This window comes from Archocentrus centrarchus, chromosome 8 (assembly GCF_007364275.1).
Source record: "Archocentrus centrarchus isolate MPI-CPG fArcCen1 chromosome 8, fArcCen1, whole genome shotgun sequence".
Taxonomy (NCBI): Eukaryota; Metazoa; Chordata; class Actinopteri; order Cichliformes; family Cichlidae; genus Archocentrus; species Archocentrus centrarchus.
In genome coordinates, this window is record NC_044353.1 from 10,809,184 (window position 1) to 10,833,042 (window position 23,859).

Here is a 23,859-nt window from a genome sequence, read left to right on the forward strand (position 1 = left end):
TTTAACGTTTTAGATGCTTTATTTTTTCCAAAAATACATTTAATTTAAAAAATATACTCAGTTTTAGAAAGCAATAGCCTTTATCACTGTTACAAACCCAAACTTTAAGTAATTATCTGAGCATTTTCAATAGCAAGCAAATACTGGCATGGGAAAATGTTTTAGGGTGTATTTTCTTTCTTTTTAACACCGAGTAATATTGCGCTATCATTTATACGATGTTGTGAAAAACATATTTTTAATCATACAACATATGCTACACGTATAGACAATAGTAAATTTGAGCGGAGACATTTAATACTATTTTTATAACCTTATTTTAAGGTTTAATCGGAGCTTTTTTTCTTGTGTGCGGAGTTTACGACAGTATTCCGACCTTGTTGACGGCAGGCGCGGATTTTGTAAACAGAGCTAACGTCCCTACTGTGTCTGAGAGCCTCTTCGAGTTTTTGATTAACAGTTGTTCGTGTGTTAGGGTCATATTTCCGCTTTGTTCATTGTTTCATTTGTGTGGACTGTAGTTGGTCAAGCTTTGGTTACTTTTTGGCTCTTTGTGAAAGTTTCTGAGGGCGGATACCGTGTAGCTAGCCACGTCAGCTAGCATGCTAACAGAGTGGGTTGACAGCAGCAGTGACGCTGCCCGCTGGACCGGCTGCTTCATGTGAGAGCGGGCATGCTAGTAGCGCGCCTGCTCGGGAGATCTGTGTTTTTATCGGGACTACGGCAGCCGGGGGTCCAACGGAGGTTTTTCTGTGCGGCGCAGAGTGTCCGGTTCCAGGACACACCGCAACAGGAGGCGGACATGATCCGGAGCCGAAGTCAGATCAGGCGGGTCCTTTGCGTGGCCGAGAAGAACGATGCCGCTAAGGGCATCTCCGAAATTATGTCCAACGGCAGGGCCAGGAGGGTCAGTCATAGCTCTTCACCTACACTCACCTCAAACAGCTGCTAGGCTTATTCGATTAGTCAAAGAAAACTATTGTGAAGGAGAAATCCCAAATATAAGCTCTCTTTCATTTCTTAAGTGTATACCACTGGACAAGTCTTGAATCACCCTTTATTTCTTTAGATTTTGCTAGGGAAGTGGGTGTATATAACATGGAAATACGGTATATAAGGGAAAAACAGAGTTTATACAATTTTAACAAGCTCCAAAGTCAATATTTGGTGTGACCACCTTTATTCTTCAGCACATTCTGAACTTTCTGAAGCAGCTTGTCATTTCTTTAAGTGGTCTTCAGGAATAGTTCTCCAGGCTTCTTGAAGGACATTCAAAGCTCTTCTTTGGATGTTTCTGCCCTTTGTTCTGTTCTTTGTCAAGATGATCCCACATGCTTCAATAATGTTGAGGTCCGGGCTCTGGGGAGGCCAATCCATGACTGATAGTGTTCCACTGTGTGTTTTTATATCCAGGTAGGATTTTACTACATTGGAAGTGTGTTTGGGATTATTAAAAATGAAGCTGTTGCCAATCAGATGCTTTCCAGGTAGCACTGCATGATGGATCAAAATTTGATAGCATTTTTCTGTGTTCATAATTCCATCAATTGTGACAAGATCTCTGACACTACTGGCTGAAATGCAGTCCCAAAACATGACAGAGCCTCCACCATTTTTTACAGATGGCTGTAGACACTCACTGTTGTACCTCTCTCTTGACCTCCCTGAACATACTGGTGATGATTTGAACCAAAAATTTCAAATTCAGATTCATCACTCCATCAGACCTGTTGCCACTGATTTTCAGCCCAGTTATGTAATGTAGCATACCTCAGCTTTTTCTCCGTCTTTCGCTTCCTTAAGATTGACTTCTTGACAGCCGCCCTTCCACTGAGACCATTTCTGATGAGGCTTCAGTGAACAGTAGATGGATCAGCTGAAGGGAAACACTGGTGCAAAAATACTATTTTATGCTTGTCAAATTGGATAATCTTTGGCGTTTTTTATAGATTCAACGAAAGAAATGTGAACAGTTTGTTTTTCTGTTAGAGGCTGCTAGTAACAACGTGCCTAAAGATACAATTTAAAATTGGATCTTTGCTAAGTTGTCTGTTCAACAGTGGTTCATCCCTTGAATTAGACTTTTTCATGCTTGAATGATTGTGTAAAGTGGCTTAACAAACAAAAAACCTCTGAAAACGGTCAGGTACAAGGAGTGGACTGAAAATGAGTGAAAAAGCAGCCAGTGTCCAAAGAGAAACTTTGAAAGACTTTCAGAAAGCTGGAGAACTGTTGCTCAAAACCACTTTAAAAAGGTACAACTAAGTCTGGCTCCTTGGAAGCAAAATATAAAGAAATGAAGGTGGCTCAAGGCTTTTGCACAGTAATGTTGGCTTTCTGGTTTCCATCAGGATTTTTGTCAGTCATCTATAATATGAATATCTTGGGTGTTGGTGTTGTTGGTCAGTCAAAACAAGTAATTTGAACATGTCACATTACATTGTGAGTAACAACTATGATAGATCAGGGTTTCTCCTGGCTGAAAACAGGCCTTCGGGAGGGTCACTACACACATACAGTACAACTGGTTCACATATAGTTGGACCACTAGTGAATCTGCTACTTGTTACTGTGAATTTGCCTGTTAGGTTTTGTCAGTAAAATACAGTTCAATTTGGAAAATGTTCAAAAACTTGTCAACCTCGCTGAGTGATTTCCTCATGTCTGTTAATACAGTGACAAACTTTTGGTTGCTCCAGTTCTGATCATCTTTTTTTTTTTCTTTCTTTCTTTCTTTTCAATTTTAGAGGGAAGGAATGTCCAAATTTAATAAAATCTATGAGTGTGAATATAACCTCTTTGGGCAGGTAAGCAAAACCATTGACATGAAGTAATTTTCATGCATGCAGCTAAATGTTTATTCTTTGGGGTTTTACTTTGTGTATGATTTTGTCCCCATCCGTCCTCCACCAGAATGTGTCTGTCACAATGACATCAGTATCGGGTCATTTACTGGGTCTGGAGTTTAAAGCTCCGTTTCAGAAATGGTAAGTTTAAAATTTATCCTTTTTTTGGGTATCAACATGCTAACAGAAGCAGCTGATAGTTTTTGTTCCTTTTCTTCTGAAAGGCACAGTTGCAATCCGGTGCTGCTGTTTGATGCACAAGTAGAGAAATATTGTCCAGATAATATGTTACAAATTAAGGTATGTCCTGCTAATAATAAGAAACATACTGAAATAATTTATTAATTCATATTTCAATTAATATGTGTGATGGTCAGATTTGACTACTTCTTAAATCAGTTGCTGTAACCTCCTTCCTTTGCTCACTTTCCTTTTCTGTGCCCTCTTTTTCTTACATAGCGGACTCTAGAGAAGGAGGTGAGGCAGTGCCAGGCCTTGATCATCTGGACTGATTGTGACAGGGAGGGAGAAAACATTGGCTTTGAAATCATAGATGTTTGCAAAGCAGGTATTGCACAATTCTGGATGTTTCTGTCCCTGTGTAATGGCTCGAAAGTTACGGATTCATGTGCATCACTTCTGCACGTATTTTTCTTTCAGTGAAGCCAAATTTACAAGTCTTTCGGGCAAAATTTTCTGAGATCACCCCCAACTCAATTCGAAGAGCTTGTGAGACTCTAACAGAACCCGATGCTAACGTCAGCGATGCTGTTGATGTCCGCCAGGAGCTGGACTTGCGTATAGGTAAAGTAGCACTTGCTCTTAAGCATGTGAAAGGCCTTTTTTTTTTTTTTTTCAGGATAATGGAATGGCTCAGATTGTTTACTGACTTCAGTATTGTTTACTGACTTAAGTCTGATGCATCCTCGACAGGTGCATCCTTCACTCGATTCCAGACACTTCGCTTGCAGAAGATCTTCCCAGAGTCCCTGGCCAATCAGCTGATCTCATACGGCAGCTGTCAGTTTCCCACTCTGGGTTTTGTGGTGGAGCGCTTCAAAGCCATCCAGGCGTTCATATCTGAGACTTTCTACAAGATCAAAGGTCCGTTCATGCGAAGAACCCAAAACTCAGAAATGCAATGATTTGGGTTTTTAAAGGAAATTCATCTCTATCCTGGACGTTTCTCTTTGTCTCAGTGCTCCATGAGGTGGAGGAGGACTGTGTGGAGTTCAGTTGGAAAAGAAACCGTCTCTTCAATCACACAGCTTGCCTAGTGCTTTACCAGATCTGTATGGAGGTATGTGCCTGTGCGTTTTATGCATTTTATGCTGAATATACTGATGAATGGATACTGCATATTTTCTTAAAATGTTGAAATCCGTTAGATGAGGCTGGATAACATCTGATTTGAATGCTCTTCTTAATTAGATTTTTACATGAACACGTGAGTGACCTGTGCTAGTACATGTTATTCCTGCAGTGATTTAAAAACATGTGCGCTGTTCATGAAATAGTTCCGATGCCTGATCTGTTGGTTTGATGGGTTTGCTTTAGTTGTATTTTATGTGACGCTGATTTTCTGTTTGTTTACACAGCCTTGAGGTTCTTTTATGTTTTGTTTTGTTTTGTTTTTTGCTTATTGATGACAGAACAGAGGTGTCATCTGGCTCTATGACTATGAGACACGTGTATTGTTTACTGACGAGCCCTGTAATTATCACTTCATTTTAACTCTTGCTCACAGAGAAAGATGTGAGAATCAGAAGAAAAGCTCAGGTCAGAGAGACTTAAACACTATTTGTCTCTGTACACCGGGGCTCAGCAGAAACAAGAGATTAAGGGGCCGGGCTAGCTGCAGGATTTTATTCATGTTTCACAAACATTTCTGAAATCAGCAAACACGCAATCACTTACCCTTATTTCTCTACATTCATTATCAGATTGAACTCTGCTTCTCACTGTTCACACTCACTGACTCAGTAACTCTCAGCATTGATTGTTCACCTCTCTTTGTCAGTAGGAAATCGATGGAATCTACTTGTGACCTGTCCTGGGGTCAGTGGAAGTTTTGCTGTTATTGCTGCAGTTGATGGCACAGCAAAATCAAGCACCTTTAGTGGTGATTCTCGCAGACATTCAGGAAACTTCTGGACACTCAATGCAAAACACACTGAGCCTAATGCCAGACAACAGACAAATACAAATGGCAGCCTTGGAAGTCGCGTGATTTGGTGGGCCTCATCGAAACACGAGTTGCTCAGTCTCCATTTATCTCATGTTTCTGGGGTTCAGTCTATAGTTCTTTAGTTTATTGGAGGATAACTACTCATACTGTAGGTGGAATGAACTGACTGTAGTGGCGGGGGGGGGGGCTGATTCTGGTTTGATGAGTCTGCAAAGAAGTCCCTGTTTTATACCTTAAAAATGCACTTTATCTTTTTATAGTAATACAGTGAATGGGGTCACATGTAGTTACAAAACCAAACCAAAGAGATCAGCATTCAGTTCTGCAATCCATTTACTGCTCTACTGAGCTGTCTTTTTTACGCTCATTTTGTTATTTGCTGCTCTGCATTGGCAGAGAAAATCAGTTAATGGACTTTAAAATGTGCTCCTGGGAGTTGAAAAACAAGCAGAAGTATGCATCACCAGTTTGCATTCATAGCTTTTATCAAAACACACTATAGGTGTAGAATCAATTTTCTTACTCACAAAATATTTGCAATTTTCTTTATTTGGAAATCTGTATTTGCATCCTTACTAGCAGTGCAGTGAGCTTCTCATCTGTTGTTCCTGCCATATGTGGGCTGCTAGAGGCCAAAAGGGTCTTTAAGTAGACGGCCCTCTCAGATTTTTGACCATCACAGATCCCATTACTGCTAAGTTAAACTGTGCACTTCATAGTTTAATGCCTCTTTGCACCTCATTGTACTCACCTCTGCAGGAAGCAGCTGTTCTTTGTGGTGTGGAGCCAATATATTGAAGTGCTTTCAGTGAATGTCTGCAACTCTGGCCTCAATAATATAAAATCATACCTTAATTTGGTAGATCTCCTCTTTTAAGGTCATCTGCTTGTGCATTAGATCTCAGCCTGGAATGCCCATCCTGACCACATGTTCAAATTTGCATATGCTGGATGTCCTCCACTGTATCAAAATAGCAACCCTTCAACTTAAATTTCATTTTGGAGTAAGAGCACGAAGTAGCGGGAATCCAAAAATTGCTACTGGGGCCATTGCTGACTTACAGTTGTGTTAGCGTTGCTAAATAACTGCTGGCTTTCAGATGCATTGTGAATGGACACACAGTGGCATGTAGCATTGTTCTGCTAGTTTTCTGCAGAATGTGCTCGCTCTAAAAACTCAAGACTTTACAGGAGAACTCCAAGATTACAGTCTGACCCTCAGGGATAAATTCATAACACACCCGTGACTGCCAAAAAACAGCTCCTGGTCACATACCTGGCCTGAACTTTAGGACTGAGACTTTGTGGAATCTTCCATTGAAAACTGCTGTTTGGCATCTCAGTCGCAACAGTGAATTTCGACATGACGATCGCCCCACAGAAATTGAAATTTTGCTCTCTGTGAAAGTTTAAAGTCTGTGGTGAAATCACAGAAGGCCAAGTAGTCAGGTCTTCCTCCAGGTGTTCCAGAGGTGCTTGAGAACATGATGTAGAAGGGGAACTTACCTCTGCTGGCATGATGGCAGGATGTTTGCTGTAGAGCTTTTTGATCACCGAAAAAGTGGAAAGAAAACCTGCACTCACTCCACTGTTGCTGTATTTATTTCAACTGTTGCAAACAGATGAGGTAATATAAAGAAGTTATGAAATTATGAAAGGCTAACCTTGACCAACAGCAGAAAGTACATGGAGTGAATTATTCCTGATAGCATATTAATGGTGGTATTTTAATCGTACAAATGAGTGTAAGTCTCCACCTTGAAAGGCGGTATTGACATGTACCAATTGTGTGTGATGTAATTGCATGTCTGTGTGTATAACGGCTGCTGCGGCTGTTAAGAGACCACAGTTTCAAGTGTTTTCAACCTGCAGAAATAAGATGGGTTAAAAGCCGCATGTGAAAAGAGAATATCACTTTCTTAATTTCCAGGATCCCATAGCAACAGTCACCTCAGTAACCAGCAAACCTAAGAGCAAATGGAGGCCATTGCCTTTGGACACTGTGGTAAGAATAAAAAGCCAAACAACTGCATGCACAAGTAATGCACACTGCAACTTCAAAAACATTTCTTGATGGCATTAGAAGGGTTTTGTCCTGCTACTTTGTCCAACTACAAAGTCCTTTTCATTTGTCTGACCTGCAGGAACTGGAGAAACTGGCTTCACGGAAGCTCAGAATAAGCGCCAAAGAGACCATGAAAATTGCAGAAAAGCTCTATACCCAGGGGTGAGTGTGAATTTGTGACTGATAACATTTTAGGTGATGTAAATACCACTTTCCAGAGGATCAAATATTGTCTTGATTCACCCATTTGAACTTATTTCAATCAGTGAGAGTCTGTTCAGTGGAACAGACAAATTTATTTATATTTATTCTTATTTTTGTGCACGAAAAGACCCAGTCTGGCAGTTCAGTCATGAAAATGATTAGCTAATCAGTAATGTTCCAGAGGATTCCTTCATTGTTTGCTTGAGAATGACCGTTTTGTGTTTTCCGTCTGCTCAGGTTCATCAGCTATCCCCGCACAGAGACGAACATTTTTCCACCAAACTTGGCTCTCGCCCCGCTGGTAGAGCAGCAGACACAGAGCCCGGTCTGGGGGACGTTTGCCCAGCGGGTGCTCGACCAGCCGGGGGGGCCCAACCCACGACAGGGCAAGAACTCCGACCAAGCCCACCCTCCCATACACCCCACTAAGTTCACTAACACGCTGCAGGTAGCTTTCTGTGATCACTGAAAGGGTTTTTTTTTTTTTTTAATTTTGATTGTTTCAATTTTCTGAACTGAAAGCATTCACCGAATTTAAGAAGACAATTAGAATAAATACTGGTTCAACAAGTACTATTGTTGTCTTTCTATTCTTTTCAGGGCAATGAAGGACGTCTGTATGAGTTCATTGTCCGCCATTTCCTGGCTTGTGTATCCCAGGATGCTCTGGGGCAAGAAACTGTTGTGGACATAGACATTGCCCAGGAGAAGTTCTCCACCTCGGGACTAATGATCATTGCAAGGAACTACCTGGATGTTTACCCTTATGACAGATGGAGCACAAAGGTACAGTGTGGGTGTAGAGACCGACCTAACTCTGCCATCGTTCTATTCTAAGCCACTTAAAAGAGTTTATTCAGCTGCAGAAAAGCTCAAATGCTGACTCTGAGCTGAAACATTATCTTCAATGGCATTCATTACATATCTCCTGGTTTTTGCTTCTTGTGAACAATATATTCCACTAAATGTGTTGTACAGGTGATTCCAGTGTATGAACAAGGCTCTCAGTTCCAGCCCTCTGCTATTGAGATGGTGGACGGACAGACGAGTCCTCCGCAGCTGCTCACTGAAGCTGACCTTATATCACTGATGGAGAAGCATGGCATTGGTAAATCATTGACGCACAATCAGAAACTTTTGTTTTGTTTGTTTGCTTTTAGAGAGAGAGAGAGAGAGTGTGTGTGTGTGTGTGTGTGTGTGTATGTGTGTGTGTGTGTGTGTGTGTGTGTGTGTGTGTTAGTCACCATTAGTCATTAAATAATTACTCATGAAAGTTAGAAATAAGAAAATGATGAATCGCACAAATATACTGTATATAATGTGTCACTGGCCACTTGGGTAGGTGCTGCTTGTTAACACAAATGTGGAATCAGACGGTCACATGGCAGTGGTTCAGTATATTTAGCGATGTAGACATGTTCATGGGGACCTGCTGAAGTTTCTCTGGGAGAAAGGAGAATGTCCAGAGTGCTCTGAGCTGATAGGAAGGCAACAGTAACTTAAATAACCACTTGTTACAACCAAGTAACAGAAGAGCATCTCTGAGCACACAACACTTTGAATCCTGAAGCAGATGGGCTACAGCAGCAGAAGACCACATCAGGGTCACTCCTGTGACTGAGGCTAAAATTCACACAGGCTCACCAAAATGGAACAGAACATTGGAAAAACATTCCCTGTTCTGATGAGTCTCAATTTCTTCTGCAACATTTGCATATAGGGTCAGAATTTGGAGTAAATAACATGAAAGCATTCATGCCTCCTATCAACAGTTCAAGCTGGTGGTGAGGTAATGGTGGGGGGACTTTTTTCTTGGCACATTTTGGGCCCCTTAGCACCAACTGTGCATTGTTTAAACACCACAACCCACCTGAGTATTGTATGTCCGTCCCTATATGACCACAGTGTACCCATCTTCTGATGGCTGCTTCTAGCAGGAAAACGCACCATGTCACAAAGCTCGAATCAGTGAATTCACTGCACTCAGATCGCCTCCATAGTCACCATATCTCCTTCCAATAGAGCACCTTTGGGATGTGGTGCTATCGTGTAAATATGCACCAAAATCTATGAATCTATGCAATGAAGAATTAAGACAGCTCTGAAGACAAAGCAGGGTCCAACCCAGTACTAAGAAGGTGTACCTAATAAAGTGTCCAGTGACTATATGTGCAGCTGGCTTTGCGACCAGCTGCACATATCTCCCAAAGAGATTTTTGTGTGTGGATCTGGCTTTAATAAAAGCAGCTAAACTACCAACAGTTAGTTGAGTCCGTATAGACCTTCTTTGTTCTGTATTCACTGTTTGGTCTCTAATGTAAATTTACTAACTGTTCATGTAACAGGCACAGATGCAACCCATGCTGAGCACATTGAAACCATAAAGAGTCGCATGTATGTGGGCTTGACAGCTGATCAGAGGTTCACTCCTGGAGAGCTCGGCATGGGACTAGTGGAGGGTATGCACGCACACACACACACACACACACACACACACACACACACACACACACACACAATGTAGAGCTCAGTCACTCAGTTATACTGGGTACTTATCAAGAGTGTGTACATGTTTGTGAGTGTTTAGGTTATAACTCCATGGGCTATGAGATGTCAAAACCAAATCTGCGTGCCGAATTGGAGGCGGACCTCAAGCTGGTATCAGAAGGTCGAAAGGACAAATGGAGTGTACTGCAGCATCACATCCAGAAATACAAGACCGTCTTCATTGAGTCTGTCAGGAAAGCAAAGAAGTTAGTTGCATTTGCCTTGATGCCTAGTTTATATATGTATATGTCTGATGCATTGCCCATACTTAAAAACAAGAATTATTTCACACAGCAGTTAAACGCTGCATCCTGCTGGTAAGAAGTTTGGGTTTTTTTGCTGTTCCCTCAGGTTAGATGAAGCCCTGTCTCCCTATCTCGGTGCGGCTCAGGAAATCACTGAAGCAGAGCAGCAGGACATGGAGATCCCGCTGCCAGTGAGGAAGTGTCCTAACTGTGGTCGGGATATGGTGCTGAAGAAGAAGAGGGAGGGAAACAGGTGAGAAGATACAAAGAATGTAATCTTAAAACCGCTCTTTTGAGAAGAAAGACGAATTCTTTAAGGTGTGGTTGAGTTGCCATTATCTTCTAATCTCCCTCAGAGGGCAGCACAGATGTGTTTGTTCATGAGAAATAAGAAATGCTTCATTTATACCAAAAGCTGGGAAATTACTGTTACAGCAGCCAAAACATGAAAACTAATTTACAATAATAGAATTTAAAAATGTAAAAGTACACTGCCCGGACCAAAGAAATTCACACACGCTAATATTTTGTTGGGCTGTGTTTATCTTTGATGATGGCACACATTAGCTGGCATTGTGCCAATAAGCTTATGCAGTGTCACGGCATTTATTTCTGTCCAGATTTATATTAATTTTTCATGAAGATTTCCCAGTGTTGGTGGTGGGAGAGTTGCGTAAAGTCTTCTCCAGCACATCCCAAAAATTCTCAGTAGGGTTGAGGTCTGCGGTGGCCAATCCATATGTGAAAATGACTCATGCTCCCTGAACTTCTCTTTTGCCTAATAAATCCCAGCATTGTCGTCTTAGACAAGGTTCGTATAGGTGCTGGAAATCCTCGAAAATGCTTGGATTTAAATATTGTCTTTTCAAGGTTTGAAAAGTGCTTGAATTTTGGATAAAGTGAAAAGGCCTAGTGACAAAGTCACTAATTTGGCAACACCTAGCCGCAGGTGTTGCCAAAAACTGATTGTAGGTTCTACCACGTGACAGGAATGTTCTTTATGACTCAGAATGAGTTGATATCATTCATAAGAGATAATGTTTGAGATATGCTTGACAGATTATAGTTCAACAAGTAATTTACAACAATATAAATACCAACAATAATTTCCTGGCAAATATAGGAAATCACTTTTTAGCACAAGACCGGCTATTCAGATGACAAATTGCTCCACTGCCACTGTGTACAGTGTGGTGTACAGGAAAGAGTATGTTTGATACCAAGATTTCTAGAATTTTTAAACACCAGGATGTGTTTTTAATACTTCCTGTTACATTAAAATACCAAAGACCCAGGTGAAATTAAATGTCGTGAAAAAAAAGATCATCATTTTCTTTGTACAATTTTGGGGAGGGGGTCTATAAAAGAGTACTCTTTATACACTTTGGATGACTCCTTAATATGCTGGAAAATCATGAAAATGGACTTTGAAAGTGCTTAAAGGTTGCTTGAATTTTGATCCTGGAAAAGGTGTACAAACCCTGCTTAGAATATGCCCCTACCATCACGGAATGGGGAAAAAAAAATCCCTTTATGGAACAACCTGGTAATTCAGTGTATTCAGGCAGGCAGCTGACCTCCTTTTTTTTTTTTTTTTTTTTTTTTTTTTTTTTTTAACGTTGCTGAACCTTGACCTGACCAACTTCAACCCCAGATCATGACACTCCTCCCACAGACTTGCATTAGGCATGATGGATACATCACTTCACCTGCTTTTCATTTTACCTGATGCATCATTACTCTGGAACAGGGTAAATCTGAACACCCTCAGATCACATGACTTTTTTTTGCATTGCTCCATAGTCCAGTGGTAGCAAATTGAAGCCTTTTTTTTCCAGATTAGATTGAGTCCCGAACCCATGAGTTGTCTTTGCATTGTGCATTTTTTTAACATTTTTTTTAACATTTTCAGCTGTTTAATTGATTTCCAGTCACAATAATTTGAGATTTTTTTTTTCAGACCACATTTCTCCCTCAGAGATGACGGTTCACCACTGTCCTTACAGGTTTTAATAATGCGTTGGACAGTTCTTAACACAGTTTTTGTACTCTTTTGGACAGGCAGCATTTAAAATCCATCCATCTGCTAATCTTTTTCAGGGTCATGGGGGTCTGGAGCCTATCTGAGCTGCTATGGGGAGAGAGGCAGGGTAGCATTTAAAATGTAAACAGAAAATCTAATATGATACAATAAGGGACCATGCTCCACCATGGTGAACATTAAATAACTTGTTTTGTAAAGTGAATGTATTTTGTTTATTGCATAATAATGTAGTGGGTGCTACTTAATGATTTTTTTAAAATTAATTCAGTGAATCTTTAAATTCATTTTCACTGGGGATTGATTTTCTATCATCGTAGCTCCTACATAAAAGCTCTTTTTATCCTCTCATGAAGCTTTCTGCGTCCTCTCTGCAGTCTGTGACCTCTCTCACCTCCTCTCTGTCTCCTCCTGCAGTAAGTACCTGTCATGTGTGGGTTTCCCAGCCTGTAAGACAGCCGTGTGGTTCCCCGACATGGTGCTCGAGGTCGACAGAGATGAAAGCATTTGTCCCACCTGTCAGCCACATCCTATTCATATGTGAGTATTGATTTTTACACTGGACAGTATTATGTTAACGATTCCACAGGGGATTTTTTTTTTGGGGGGGGGGGGGGGTCTGAAATGAACCAATTTTAGGAGCAAGATTAGTTTACTGGGATTAACAGTTGAGATTATACTTAAGTCTCGTCCACAAAGCTTCAAGTTTGTAATTTGCTTTGTGGTTCAAAAATATTATTTATATAAAAGTTGCTTAAAACACCTGTACTGGAAGGTGGAACAGAAATGTTACGATCAAAGAGAAACAAACACGACAGTCTCTGCAAACGTTTTCTCAAACATGTCACAGATCGATAAATGACTGTAAATAAATTATTAGACCTTTTACATTCACAAAAATAATAATAAATATAAAATAATAAATGTAAGCATTAATAAATTTATAAACTGTGACATAAATTTGTATGTTTTTTAATTTGTTAATGTATTTATTTACTTTGTATGAATGTATTTCCCCATATTTTCTAATTTCAGTTTTTTAAAAAATAGATTGGACATTTAAAATAAATGAATACATTGTTAAATATAGTCTATTTTTCCTTTGTTTTTTCCCTTATTTATTTTATGTTTATAGTGTTATTGAGTCATTTTATTTGACTTTTAAATACCAATCTCACTAACACTTCAGCTGGAGAATAATTGCATCTTAAATACAGACTCACAGAGCTGTTAGCATGGCTGAAGAGTCTTCACACACATGTGGCCCTCATTGTTTGTTGTGTCCCTCTGACTCTGTCTGTGGCATTAGAGCGTGTGGTGGACTTGTAGTACTACTTAGTTTTATGCAAATGTCCTCTGATGCAATGTGAGTGACAACCAGGTTTATTAACATTTACTACTATCCTCCACCAAAGTAGTGGGGATTGTTTTCAGTGCAATCCACTGCTGTCCAGTCAAGGCAGTGATTCTACTCTATGTGGTCAGTGCTGTAGACACCGCTCAGTCTTCACGAGAGGCCGAAGACCACCTCCTACTTGATTTTTGTATTTCTGAACAGAGTTAGTCTTTTTTTTTCAATCTCACTCTTGTAGTCCAAGTCTTTAAGTTAGTTTAACACTGCATATGCCAATTTTGATCGAGCAGTGAAACGCACCTGTAGATGCTTTATTGCATCGCCAAAGATCTTTCAAGTATCTGAAAGACATCGTCTGCCCCGATCAAAGAAGAGCAAGACGTACACTGGGCCGAACATTTCCAGGAGACACTGAACCAGCTAAACCCCCTCAGCATGTATGATTTTTGACCACGAAGAAGCACAGGAAGTGCTACAAGTAGAGGAAGGCAGCATCAAAGAACAAGAAGTCTGCTTGGTGATCAAAACGCAAAATATAGACAAAACTCAGTCTGAGCTATTGAAGCATGGAGGGCTGATTGTTATAAGCACGCTTACAAAGCTGTTCAGTGAGTGTTGGCAAATGGAAATCATCCCTGAAGACTGGCAGAAACTGTCATCGTCAAATTGGCAAAGAAGGGCAACACCATGGCGTGCACAGACTGGCCGGGCATTACCCTGCTGTCGGTTCCAGGGAAGGTCTTCTGTGTTGTGCTCCTTCATCGACTGCAAGGCGCTGCCAAACAACGCCTCTGCGAAGAACAGGCAGGTTTTTGACAAGGCCGACCAAATATTCGTCTTGAGAAACATCACTGAACAGTGCCTGGAATAGAAGCGATCAACTTCATAGACTTGAAGAAGGCTTTTGACAGCAATCACCGGAAATCACTTTCAAACATTCTCCACCTGTATGGCGTCCCACATAAGTTTCTCAGTTTTCAAGTCCCTGTACTGCCATCCCAACCGTTTACTTCAGGACCGACATGGGCCACACTAACTTTTTTACCATAGAGACCAGGCAAAGGTGCAGCCTCCCGCCCTTACTATTCCTTGTGGCATTCGACTTCATCATAAAGAAAACTCTGACCGGACCAGATGCGTGCATCAACTTGGATGGGCACAGTCAAGTCACCGACCTTGACTTCGCAGACAACATTGCCCTTATATCAGAAGGCGGGCACCAGCTCCAGGACCTAACATCTAACATGGACCGCGAGGCGAGCAAAGTCAAACTCTGCACAAGCACAGAGATATCAAAAGTCATGCATGTCGGTGACCAGACCGTCATTCCTAAAATCAGAATCGGTGGGCATGAACTTGAGGAGGTGGAGAGGTTTACGTACATTGTTAGTATAATTGGAGGGAATGGAGATGCAGAGAAAAAATATCAAGAGCCGCATTGGCAGAGCCTCGGCAGTATTCCAACAATTGCGAAATATCAAGTTTTGATTGTACACCTCAATCATCATCCTGATGGCAATTTACACCTCCAATTTACACCCCCAAAACACGGAACGCATCGGCCAGTATTACCCGATAGGTAGACGTCCGTGACCAGTTGAGAGCCCTTGTCACCCAATGCATCCAGATCACTAACTGCTGCAACCAGCAAGCAGAGAAGCGGAAGATAATACTGTAAGCAGTAATAAATAACTTAGAAAAACAGCTGACAGTCTGGGGGGGGGGGGGTTGTTTTTTTGTTTTTTTTTATACACAGCCTGTTCAGAAAGTACAGGAAGTACTAATGTTGTGGTTGAAAACATTTGACTGTCGCCGCTTGAAAATGAAATGTTTCTTCCTGTTCAGTTTCTGCTTCTCATTTGAAACCAGGAGAATAATATTAGTTTAATAATAATATTTTTGAAGTTCTCAACACTGAAGACACGTTTCCCAAAACAGAGCACCCGCAGACAGCTGCTGTGTTTTTAGCATCAATAAATTAAAGTCACTGCCGCTGAAACAGAAAGTTAATTTGACATTGAGAAAAACTAAGGTGACCAAAATCTTTGCAGATTTTGTCAGAATAACAGTGGAGTCTTGTCACGCGTGCTTTCACTGACACTGATTACTTATTTACAACAGTGGTATTTGTCTCAGGATAACTGACCGCTGTTATGTATCAAAGTTCCTTCATATGCTGATATCAAGAGCAGCTACTTCTCTGTGCAATGGTCACACAATACAGTACAGCACAACAACTCAGTATGTACATAGCACTGTACATAACTAAAACAGGTAGACTATCAATTAAGCATGTATTGTAGAAACCAAACATGGGCCTCATATTTCCAGTAGTGTATTACAGTTAAAAAAAAAAAAAAAAAAAACTCTTTAAGTATTCAGTAAACTTCCTGTTCTTTCTTGCAGCAAAACCGTGGCAGAACTAGCCTGTGTGCTGCAACGTGTTTGCACTCTTTTGCGCCTATGTTCTGTTGTTTTCTCTTTGCTACAGTACCATACATCCTCTCTATCCTCCCAGCCCACTCTAAAATGTTGATTTGAGCAGCTACTCCATGTTCACAAATTGTACTGTGCCACTCTCAAGCGATATAAAGATCTTTTACAATTCCAGCAGCATGACTTACACTTAGAAACTAATTGGACACCAGAGGCCAGATGTGAGAAACTCTCCACTCCTTAATGAAGTTCGAGTTTGAAGAGACAACAAATCAGTTAAGCAGACGCTAAGCAGGCTGTGGCTCAGGAGGTACTGTAGAGCAGGTACTCTGATAATCGAAAGGTGGTTGGTTCAATCCCCGACTTGGACAAGATAATGAACTCCAGAGTGTTTAAGTGCACAGAATAAATGCTGTGTGAATAGGTGAATGAGGCTTCTAGTAAAAAGTGTTTTGAGTGCTCAGTTAGTATAGAAAAGCACTATATGAGTGCCAGTCTATAAGCAGACTCTACTACAGATGTATCTCAGCTCAGTTTGTGAATTTGTGAATTACTCTGCATGTGTTGATTAATTTTAATTTTAACATATATTAGGGAGTAAAAACTACTAAGCTGATAGAGACGTGATCTATTTTTAATCACAAAGACATAGAACCAGTAATTGTTCAAACTGTAGACACTTGTATTTAGTCGTTTGCATAAATGTGAAGAAACATTTGCAAATGCTTTGTTTCTCTATTAGAGTGCTCACACTGTGCTCAATTTACAGTGATGTACTTGGTTATTAATCAGCTGACTGCTTCGTGGCTTTCCTTTTCTTGTTAATTCATTTAAATTGCTCCATATAATCTAGCTTTGAGGTCTCCAGCAGACCTGGATGGTAATTCAGTGTTGAGCTGTACTTTCAATTGTCAAGAGACCTTACTGAAATTAAAACTTCCTCTAATCATATAGTTTTCTGCACTGGTTTGAGTGTTGTGTTTTCTGTACTTGGCACCGGTATTAGGGGTTTTCAGCACAGTAACGGGTAGAGGTAACTAGGAGGATTTCACTTATTGTTTTGCTCGTGACTGAGGAAAAACTGCAGTAGTTTGAACTTCACTGGATTAGTGGTGTCTAAGTTAGGAATGCTTCTGTAAAAGATTCATTTGTCCACAGTCTTCCTCTCAGCACAACAGAGTTTTAATTGCTCACATTAACTGTGAAAAACAGTCCCCCACACCCCCACCCCCAGTGGTCACTTCAGTGCTAAGTACCCTCAGTGCTTTATTTTACCCTCTCAGCCATATAAACACCAACAAACAGTGACAGCCCTGAAGCTCTCAGTGGTTACATCAGTGCAAGAAATTTGTCCAAATTCTTGTTTACGCAAGTGGGCGTTAACCCCTTGAGCACGTGCCTCAGCTCAGTCCAAATATAGGGCATGCTCGCTCGCAGTGAGCCAAAGTGCTCCACACCAGCATCTGTTACCATGGCAACCAATCTGGTGGAGAGCTCAAAGTTGAGCTCCAGCACTCTCTCCAGAACAATGTCAGTGCTTTTTTTTTTTTTTTTTTTTTTTTTTTTTTTTTTTCTCTCTCTCTTTTCAAATCAGATTTCACCCAGCACTGCGCAGCCTGTTGGATAACTTCAGATACTAACAACTACAGATGTGTGCAGGAATAAACTGTTGCTTGCTGCTGCCGCCTCACCGGTTGCCATGGCGACTTCCTGTGTTACACCAACTTTTGTAATGCATGCGTTTTGAAAATGCTACTTTACGATGGACTGTTTCTCCTCAGTCCTTCACACGGTCCTGTGTTCTATGAGAATATATCCTTTACATTTCAGTCATAAGTCATGACATGTATTCCTGTCTTACTGATAGTTTAATTTACTCTTTGCACGCCAGGCTGAAGGACATAACAGCCCCCTAAAGTCGACAGTCAAGAGGGTGGCAGGAAATATGGGGGTGCAGCACAAGTTCCTGCCTGGATTTAAACTTCCTAGTGACCTCTGGTTCACTGATAGCTTTCCAGTTGTTTTTATGGGTTACAATTCAATTTTTCACTCTGCTAGTAAAGCACATTATTTTATCAGTTCTTACCAAATGTTCATGCAGAAGCGCAACAGTGATTTGCTAATTACATCATATTAGTATTTCATTTTTAATGTCACTTTTAGTCATTGCTGAGCACAAAACAACAGACATGAACTCCATTGTGATGCAAGATGAAGTGTTAGAGGTGTAAGATTCATTCTCTGGGGGATTATGAATGCCATAAAACTATGTGCAGATCATCAGTTGAATAGTTTGAAATGTTGTTCTGGGCCAAATGGATCCATTCATGGGGCCATTCTGCAAACATGTCTAAAACTTGGAGCCCAACAACATATCAGGTACATATTGGTATCAGCATAAATATTGTTCAAATTCACTCAGTATGAAACTTTTTTCAGAACAAAATGCAGAAAGCAAAGCTTGGGCTGATTTATAATTTTATCATTTTTCAACAGAGTGTCTCAGGCTCTGTTTACAATACTCTCTCCTCTTGCTGCAGCACATGTTCAAGTCCACATCCATCTGTTGGGGTAGGCTGGAGCCTATCCCAGCTGTCATAGGCCGAGAGCTGGGGTATAGTGGACAGGTCGCCAGTCTGTCTCACACAGAGAGGCAGACAAACATTCACATTTGCATCTGTGGGCATTTAGAGTCACCGATTAATGTAACAGCATGACTTTGGAACCCACACAGGAACAGGGAGAACCTGGAAACTCCACACAGAAAGGCCTCAATGAGCCACCCAGCAGTTCCAAAGATACGCAGTAGCCGTAGGATGTTTTAACAGTGAACTGGTAAATCATAATACTCCGAACCACAACCAGCACATCCCCACTTGACTCTTGAGTGTTTAAACATTCAGCCTGCTGGACAAAATAGTACAATAGTTGAAATTACCTCAGGTATTTGATTCTGATTGTGTTGTACTGAAGTGTCCCACTCTAAACAGGTGAAGGAAACTATGAGGACTGAGCATACTCCCGGCTTACTTGACTCATTTAGAGTGGCTTACTTTGTTAGGGTGTGAAATAACTGATGTATTGCGTCACAGCACAGTTCATTTGTTTGATGTGTACACTGAGGTTGCCTCCTGTGTGTTCTGCCTTCTTCAGGTTGAAGTTCAAGTTTCGCAGGGGTAGCCTTCCTCCCATGATGCCTCTGGAATTTGTTGGCTGCATCGGTGGCTGTGATGAGACCATCCGAGAAGTACTGGACCTGAAATACCTCAGACCGGGGGGAGGAGGTGGTGGTGGCACAGGAGGTGGAGGAGGAGGAGGTGGAAGAGGAGATGACCCTCATCCACCACCTCCAAGGCCACCCAGACCAGATCCATCCAGAAGCCGAATCTCCAATCCTCGCCCTTCTCTCCCACCTGTCCCCTCCTGGACCCCACAGCCGATACCTCCACCATGTGGCAGCGGTATGAATGTAGACACCAACAATGATGCTATTGTGTGCAACTGTGGTCAGGATGCACTTCTCCTGACTGTGCGCAAAGAGGGCCCTAATCAAGGCCGTCAGTTCTACAAGTGCAACGCCGGGAGCTGCAACTTCTTTCTATGGGCAGATCAGCCGAGTCAGCAGGGGGCGCCACAGAATCAAGGGCCACCGCTTCCAGCACCGATGACATCCCAGCCTCCGAGGCTATCTCTGGGATTCAGAAACACACCTGTGGGAGGCAGAGGGCAGGAATCGAGTGCAGCAGGAAATGTGGGACAGGTGATGTGCGACTGTAACGAGGCGGCTGTGACACGCACGGTGCAGAAGGAAGGTCCAAACAAGGGTCGCATGTTCCACACCTGCGGGAAACCAAGAGAGCAGCAGTGCGGCTTCTTCCACTGGGCTGATGAGAATGTCCCTCCACCAGGTAAGGCTTTCGCACACAAACCCTTCGATGAGTTTCTAATCCTAACCTTTCCCATCACAACTACAACAACAACAATTTAAGACCACATATCTCTGACAGGGCTGAAAATTCCCTCCACACCATGCACAAATTGAGTCATTGGATCTAGAAGATATCTGGATTAGATTGTGATATTTTCTTGACATTGTCTCCCAAGTTTTCATATTTAAATTTAATATGTATTGTGAAGATATGATGTACATTACACAATCAAAATGGTAAAGAATTCTTAATCCAGTGACTCCAAAAGTCATCAGGCAGAGAGGGAAAAAAAAAAAACAGTCCAAACTAATCACATAACTTCGTTGGCTCAGGTAGTGGAAAGAAAAAATGTGACCTTTTTGTAATTAGCTGTATTTCTTTAATAATTGGACATAAAATGTATTCTGATCTCTATTCCCATTAACAAGTAAAGACAAACACACTGCTGGTAGAAAAAGCAGATGAACCTTTGGAACTAATAACAGATACCTGCACCAAATTCAGGGAAATTGTGTCGCAAACTTCCTCCTAGAACTTCCTCAGCTCGGTTTTATTGTTAGAATGTCTGGCGTGACCAGCTCTATTGAGGTCATTGCTACTGAGCCGGGGCTTTGACGTGAATGTGCTGCAGATTGTACCTTTTGTACAAGCTTCACCTGCAGCACACATGATGCGTAGGAATGAGTGAGTCACAGGAAAAACATGACTGGGAGCTCATTTTCAGATTGTGATCTGCCTTCTCTGTGAACCATTATCAGCACGTTTGTCTCATGGATAACATCTAAAAACGACACAAGGGAAACAGTTGGAAAACTTTAAGACTGGACTAAAAGATAAACACAACTTAAAAATAGAAAACTGGTTTGAGTCGTGTTTGGGAAGCAGATCTTTGCAGCACCATAAACACCAATTAAGACCTTTAAGTCACATGGTTCATATCAGAATATATGTCATTATCAAATGCATAATATCTTTGATAAGACCATATTTTAAGACAAATGTATCCATAAATTTTAGAGCCTGACCGATTCATAGCTGATATTAGCGATTTGCCAGTCTGTTGTTATCAACATTTATAACGGCTGATAAATGAATTTAAAAAGTAACGAAGAAATGGGAGAAACGCCCCTTTGCAAGTGTTGCGGAGTGTCCACCAGAGGGCACTCTGCAGCTTCCCTGTTTTTTAAACTGCGTTATGTCAATGGCTAACACTCTTAGTAAAGAGTCATAAATAACTGTTCATAACAATTGTTAGGAAAATCTGTTTCTTGTGTCTGAAAGGAAAAAAAAAATATTGGCCAGTATATTGAAATATCAAATTTTTAAATAACTGAAATATCAATATCAGTATCAAACTTCTGTATCAGTCGGGCTCTAATAATTGTAGATAATTACCAATTTTTTTAACTACTGCTACCTCTGTAGATGCCCACCTGAACCTATTAAGCTTTAACTTTAATAACTGAGGCAGTTTGGTTGAATTAGGTATCGTTACCTTTCAAAACACACTTACTATCAAAATAAACAGGGTCAAAGTTCTTCATCTGTTCTGCAGCAAGAGTTCACATACAGTGAGACAGTGAACACACAAGGAAAACATTGTCAACAGTACCTCTTAAAACTGATGCAGGAAGTGATAATTCATAGCAATAAAGTTGGCATTGCACATACCAGCAACACTTGGCATTAAGACTTTTAGTAGAAATGGTGAGCTGAGAGCAGCGGCTCAAACTCCTGATGGATTTATCATACCTATCTAGACTAATCTACCTTATCTTAGTGGTATATTAAGTATGTGTGTAGCTTCAAGGTCTTAGAATTGAAGCCAGTGCCAAAGTGCAATCATTAAACCTGCAGTATTCCTGTTGGCCAGCAGGGGCTGACTTCCTCAGCCCCTGCTGAGGAAGTGAGTGTGCAGAAGTAGATGGAAAAACACAAACTGCTCACATGATCTATGACCTTGATTAACACCTTGATTAACACTTCTCTGATGGCCTGGGTGACGTCCCAGTGACTGCACCCATCTTTAATGTGCAATGGTTGGTTCTTTTTGTCTTGGACAAATTTAAGTTTCAAAACAAAGTAATAATACAAGAAGTTCCACTGTATTCTCTGTAAAGATGAGTCATCTCAGTAAAAGCAAGCATGCTTGACCTTATAAATACATTATAGACAGGCATTTGCAGTGCATGTTATTGATTTTTAGTGGGCCTTGACCGCATTAATTTGGCTGTAAATTCTGGCCTGGACTGAGCTCCATGAAACACACCATGTTTGTTAGAAAAGGGAAAAGAAAGTAAAATCAGGCAGGATGTACACTCAGATCAAACACCAAAGAACGAGAGAGATCACTCTCACCTACAGCTTGTTTAATGATAAAAAAGAAAAGCTGTCACGACTCTCAAACGCAGGGACCTTGAGGCATCCACATAGGAGGATGACATGGTATCTGCAGTCCCAGCGCGCAGAAAAAAATTCCTTGGTGCTTTTTATGCAGTACCCTAAAACTTCCTCACGTTAATCTTTTCCCTCTGTTTCCCTGTCAGGTGGTTTTGGTGTTGGATTTATTGGTGGTGGAGACCGAGGGAGGAAGGGAAGGAAGATGATGGGAGATTCGAGTGCTAACAGACCCCCCGCTGCTAAGAAACCCCGCACCTGCAGCATCTGCCACATGCCGGGACACACCCGAATCACCTGTCCTCAGCGATGACCGCTGTCTGCGACTGAAGCCCCACCCCGTTACTGGGCAGAGTTAATGAAGTCTGTGACTTCTGTTTTAAATATTCATCAACTTGGAGCATAAGTGCCTCTTCACAAAGGGTGGGGACCGCTGTGAAGCAATGGGTCCAACAGGATAAGTACAGTTTTGAGCATAACATCAAAGTCATGTACGGCTCAAAACAAAAAAATTTTAGTTTCCACTTGCAGTGTGCCACGTGTTGGCCAAACCGATGCCAGAGTCAGTTTGTGTCCAACATGAACTGCAGCTCTTTTTTCAGCACTGAGCCCTTAGCTGTCCTCGGATCTGTTCTAGATGAATGGCTCTTCTCTGGATCTTGGGAGTAAAGATAAGGACCTGTTAATACTGAAGTGTAAAAACCAAAAACTAATCAGAATCGTACTCGGACCATTTACGCTGGAGCATAACAGCACACATAAAACAAACTCTCAGAGACGCACACTGAGGTGTTGAACTAGTTTTATTACTTGCTTTTGTAACCACAGCAACCTGAAAGCGCTCAGCAAGTAATTGAAAATTTGCTCACCTGGCCTTGGATCAACTGATCCTCTACTCTGCTGTGTTTCTCTGTTTTTACAATCCCGACAGCTTGACTGAGATCAGCTGGAGAATTCTGACTCACAAGCAGCGCTGCATTTGACAAATAAACACCGTCTTAAGACAGCGTATGTGCGCACAGTTCGTGGCCAATTCATTGTGATGTATTGATTTCTGTTCCTGATCATTTTTGTGTGTTGATTTATGAAGGTGGAAGAAACAGCACAATGTGCCTTTACACTGCAAACAGAATGAGTGCAGAAAGAAAAGTGGTTGGATTGGTGGCTGATGTTAACGCTGATAAAAGCTAATAAACTCATTTTAACTTTTTATGGTAGTTACATCTCTACAATCATGACAGGTAATTTTTGGTTTCAGTTGGACTGGGATTTTCCTTTAGGTCCAGCTTTTGCTTTCATTTTGAGTCTTTTGTGTGTTTCTCTTTGTTCATTTGCTTTTGGTTTTGAGTCTTAAACTTTCAGGCGGCTAAGCTCTGAAAATGAAACAAAACTAAGACTAAGTGCAGCCTGAGCAAATGAGAAAAACTTCCTAACAGTTGGACACTTAAATAAAAGTAGGAATAGGATTTTTCTAAAATAAGTCAGCCAAATCTGAAAGGAGTTCCCACTCGGAATGTGGGAATGTGGGATAGTTGTCTGGTCAAAATTAAAGGATTCCTTATGTGTTAAAATAATTGTAACAGAAGGAGTGTGTAGCTTTATTCTAA

The 23,859-nt window shown here is 41.2% G+C and overlaps 1 protein-coding gene across 2 annotated transcripts; it reads left to right on the top strand.

The window, feature by feature from the left end:
- The first annotated feature begins 297 nt into the window (after positions 1-297).
- On the top strand, positions 298-23,445 carry top3a (DNA topoisomerase III alpha). Of its 2 annotated transcripts, none has more exons than XM_030736836.1 (19): positions 298-907; positions 2,748-2,807; positions 2,914-2,987; positions 3,071-3,146; positions 3,306-3,414; positions 3,507-3,650; positions 3,780-3,950; positions 4,046-4,146; positions 6,965-7,039; positions 7,179-7,261; positions 7,541-7,754; positions 7,904-8,089; positions 8,282-8,411; positions 9,649-9,762; positions 9,891-10,056; positions 10,202-10,348; positions 12,554-12,676; positions 19,080-19,834; positions 22,402-23,445. In XM_030736836.1, the coding sequence occupies exons 1-19, from the start codon at positions 674-676 to the stop codon at positions 22,563-22,565; spliced, it is 3,126 nt and encodes a 1,041-aa protein (XP_030592696.1). In that variant the 5' UTR covers positions 298-673; the 3' UTR covers positions 22,566-23,445. The 2 variants fall into 2 exon arrangements, with proteins under 2 accessions (XP_030592696.1, XP_030592697.1); XM_030736837.1 differs by having other exon boundaries at positions 302-907; positions 7,541-7,751.
- Positions 23,446-23,859: the final 414 nt, after the last annotated feature.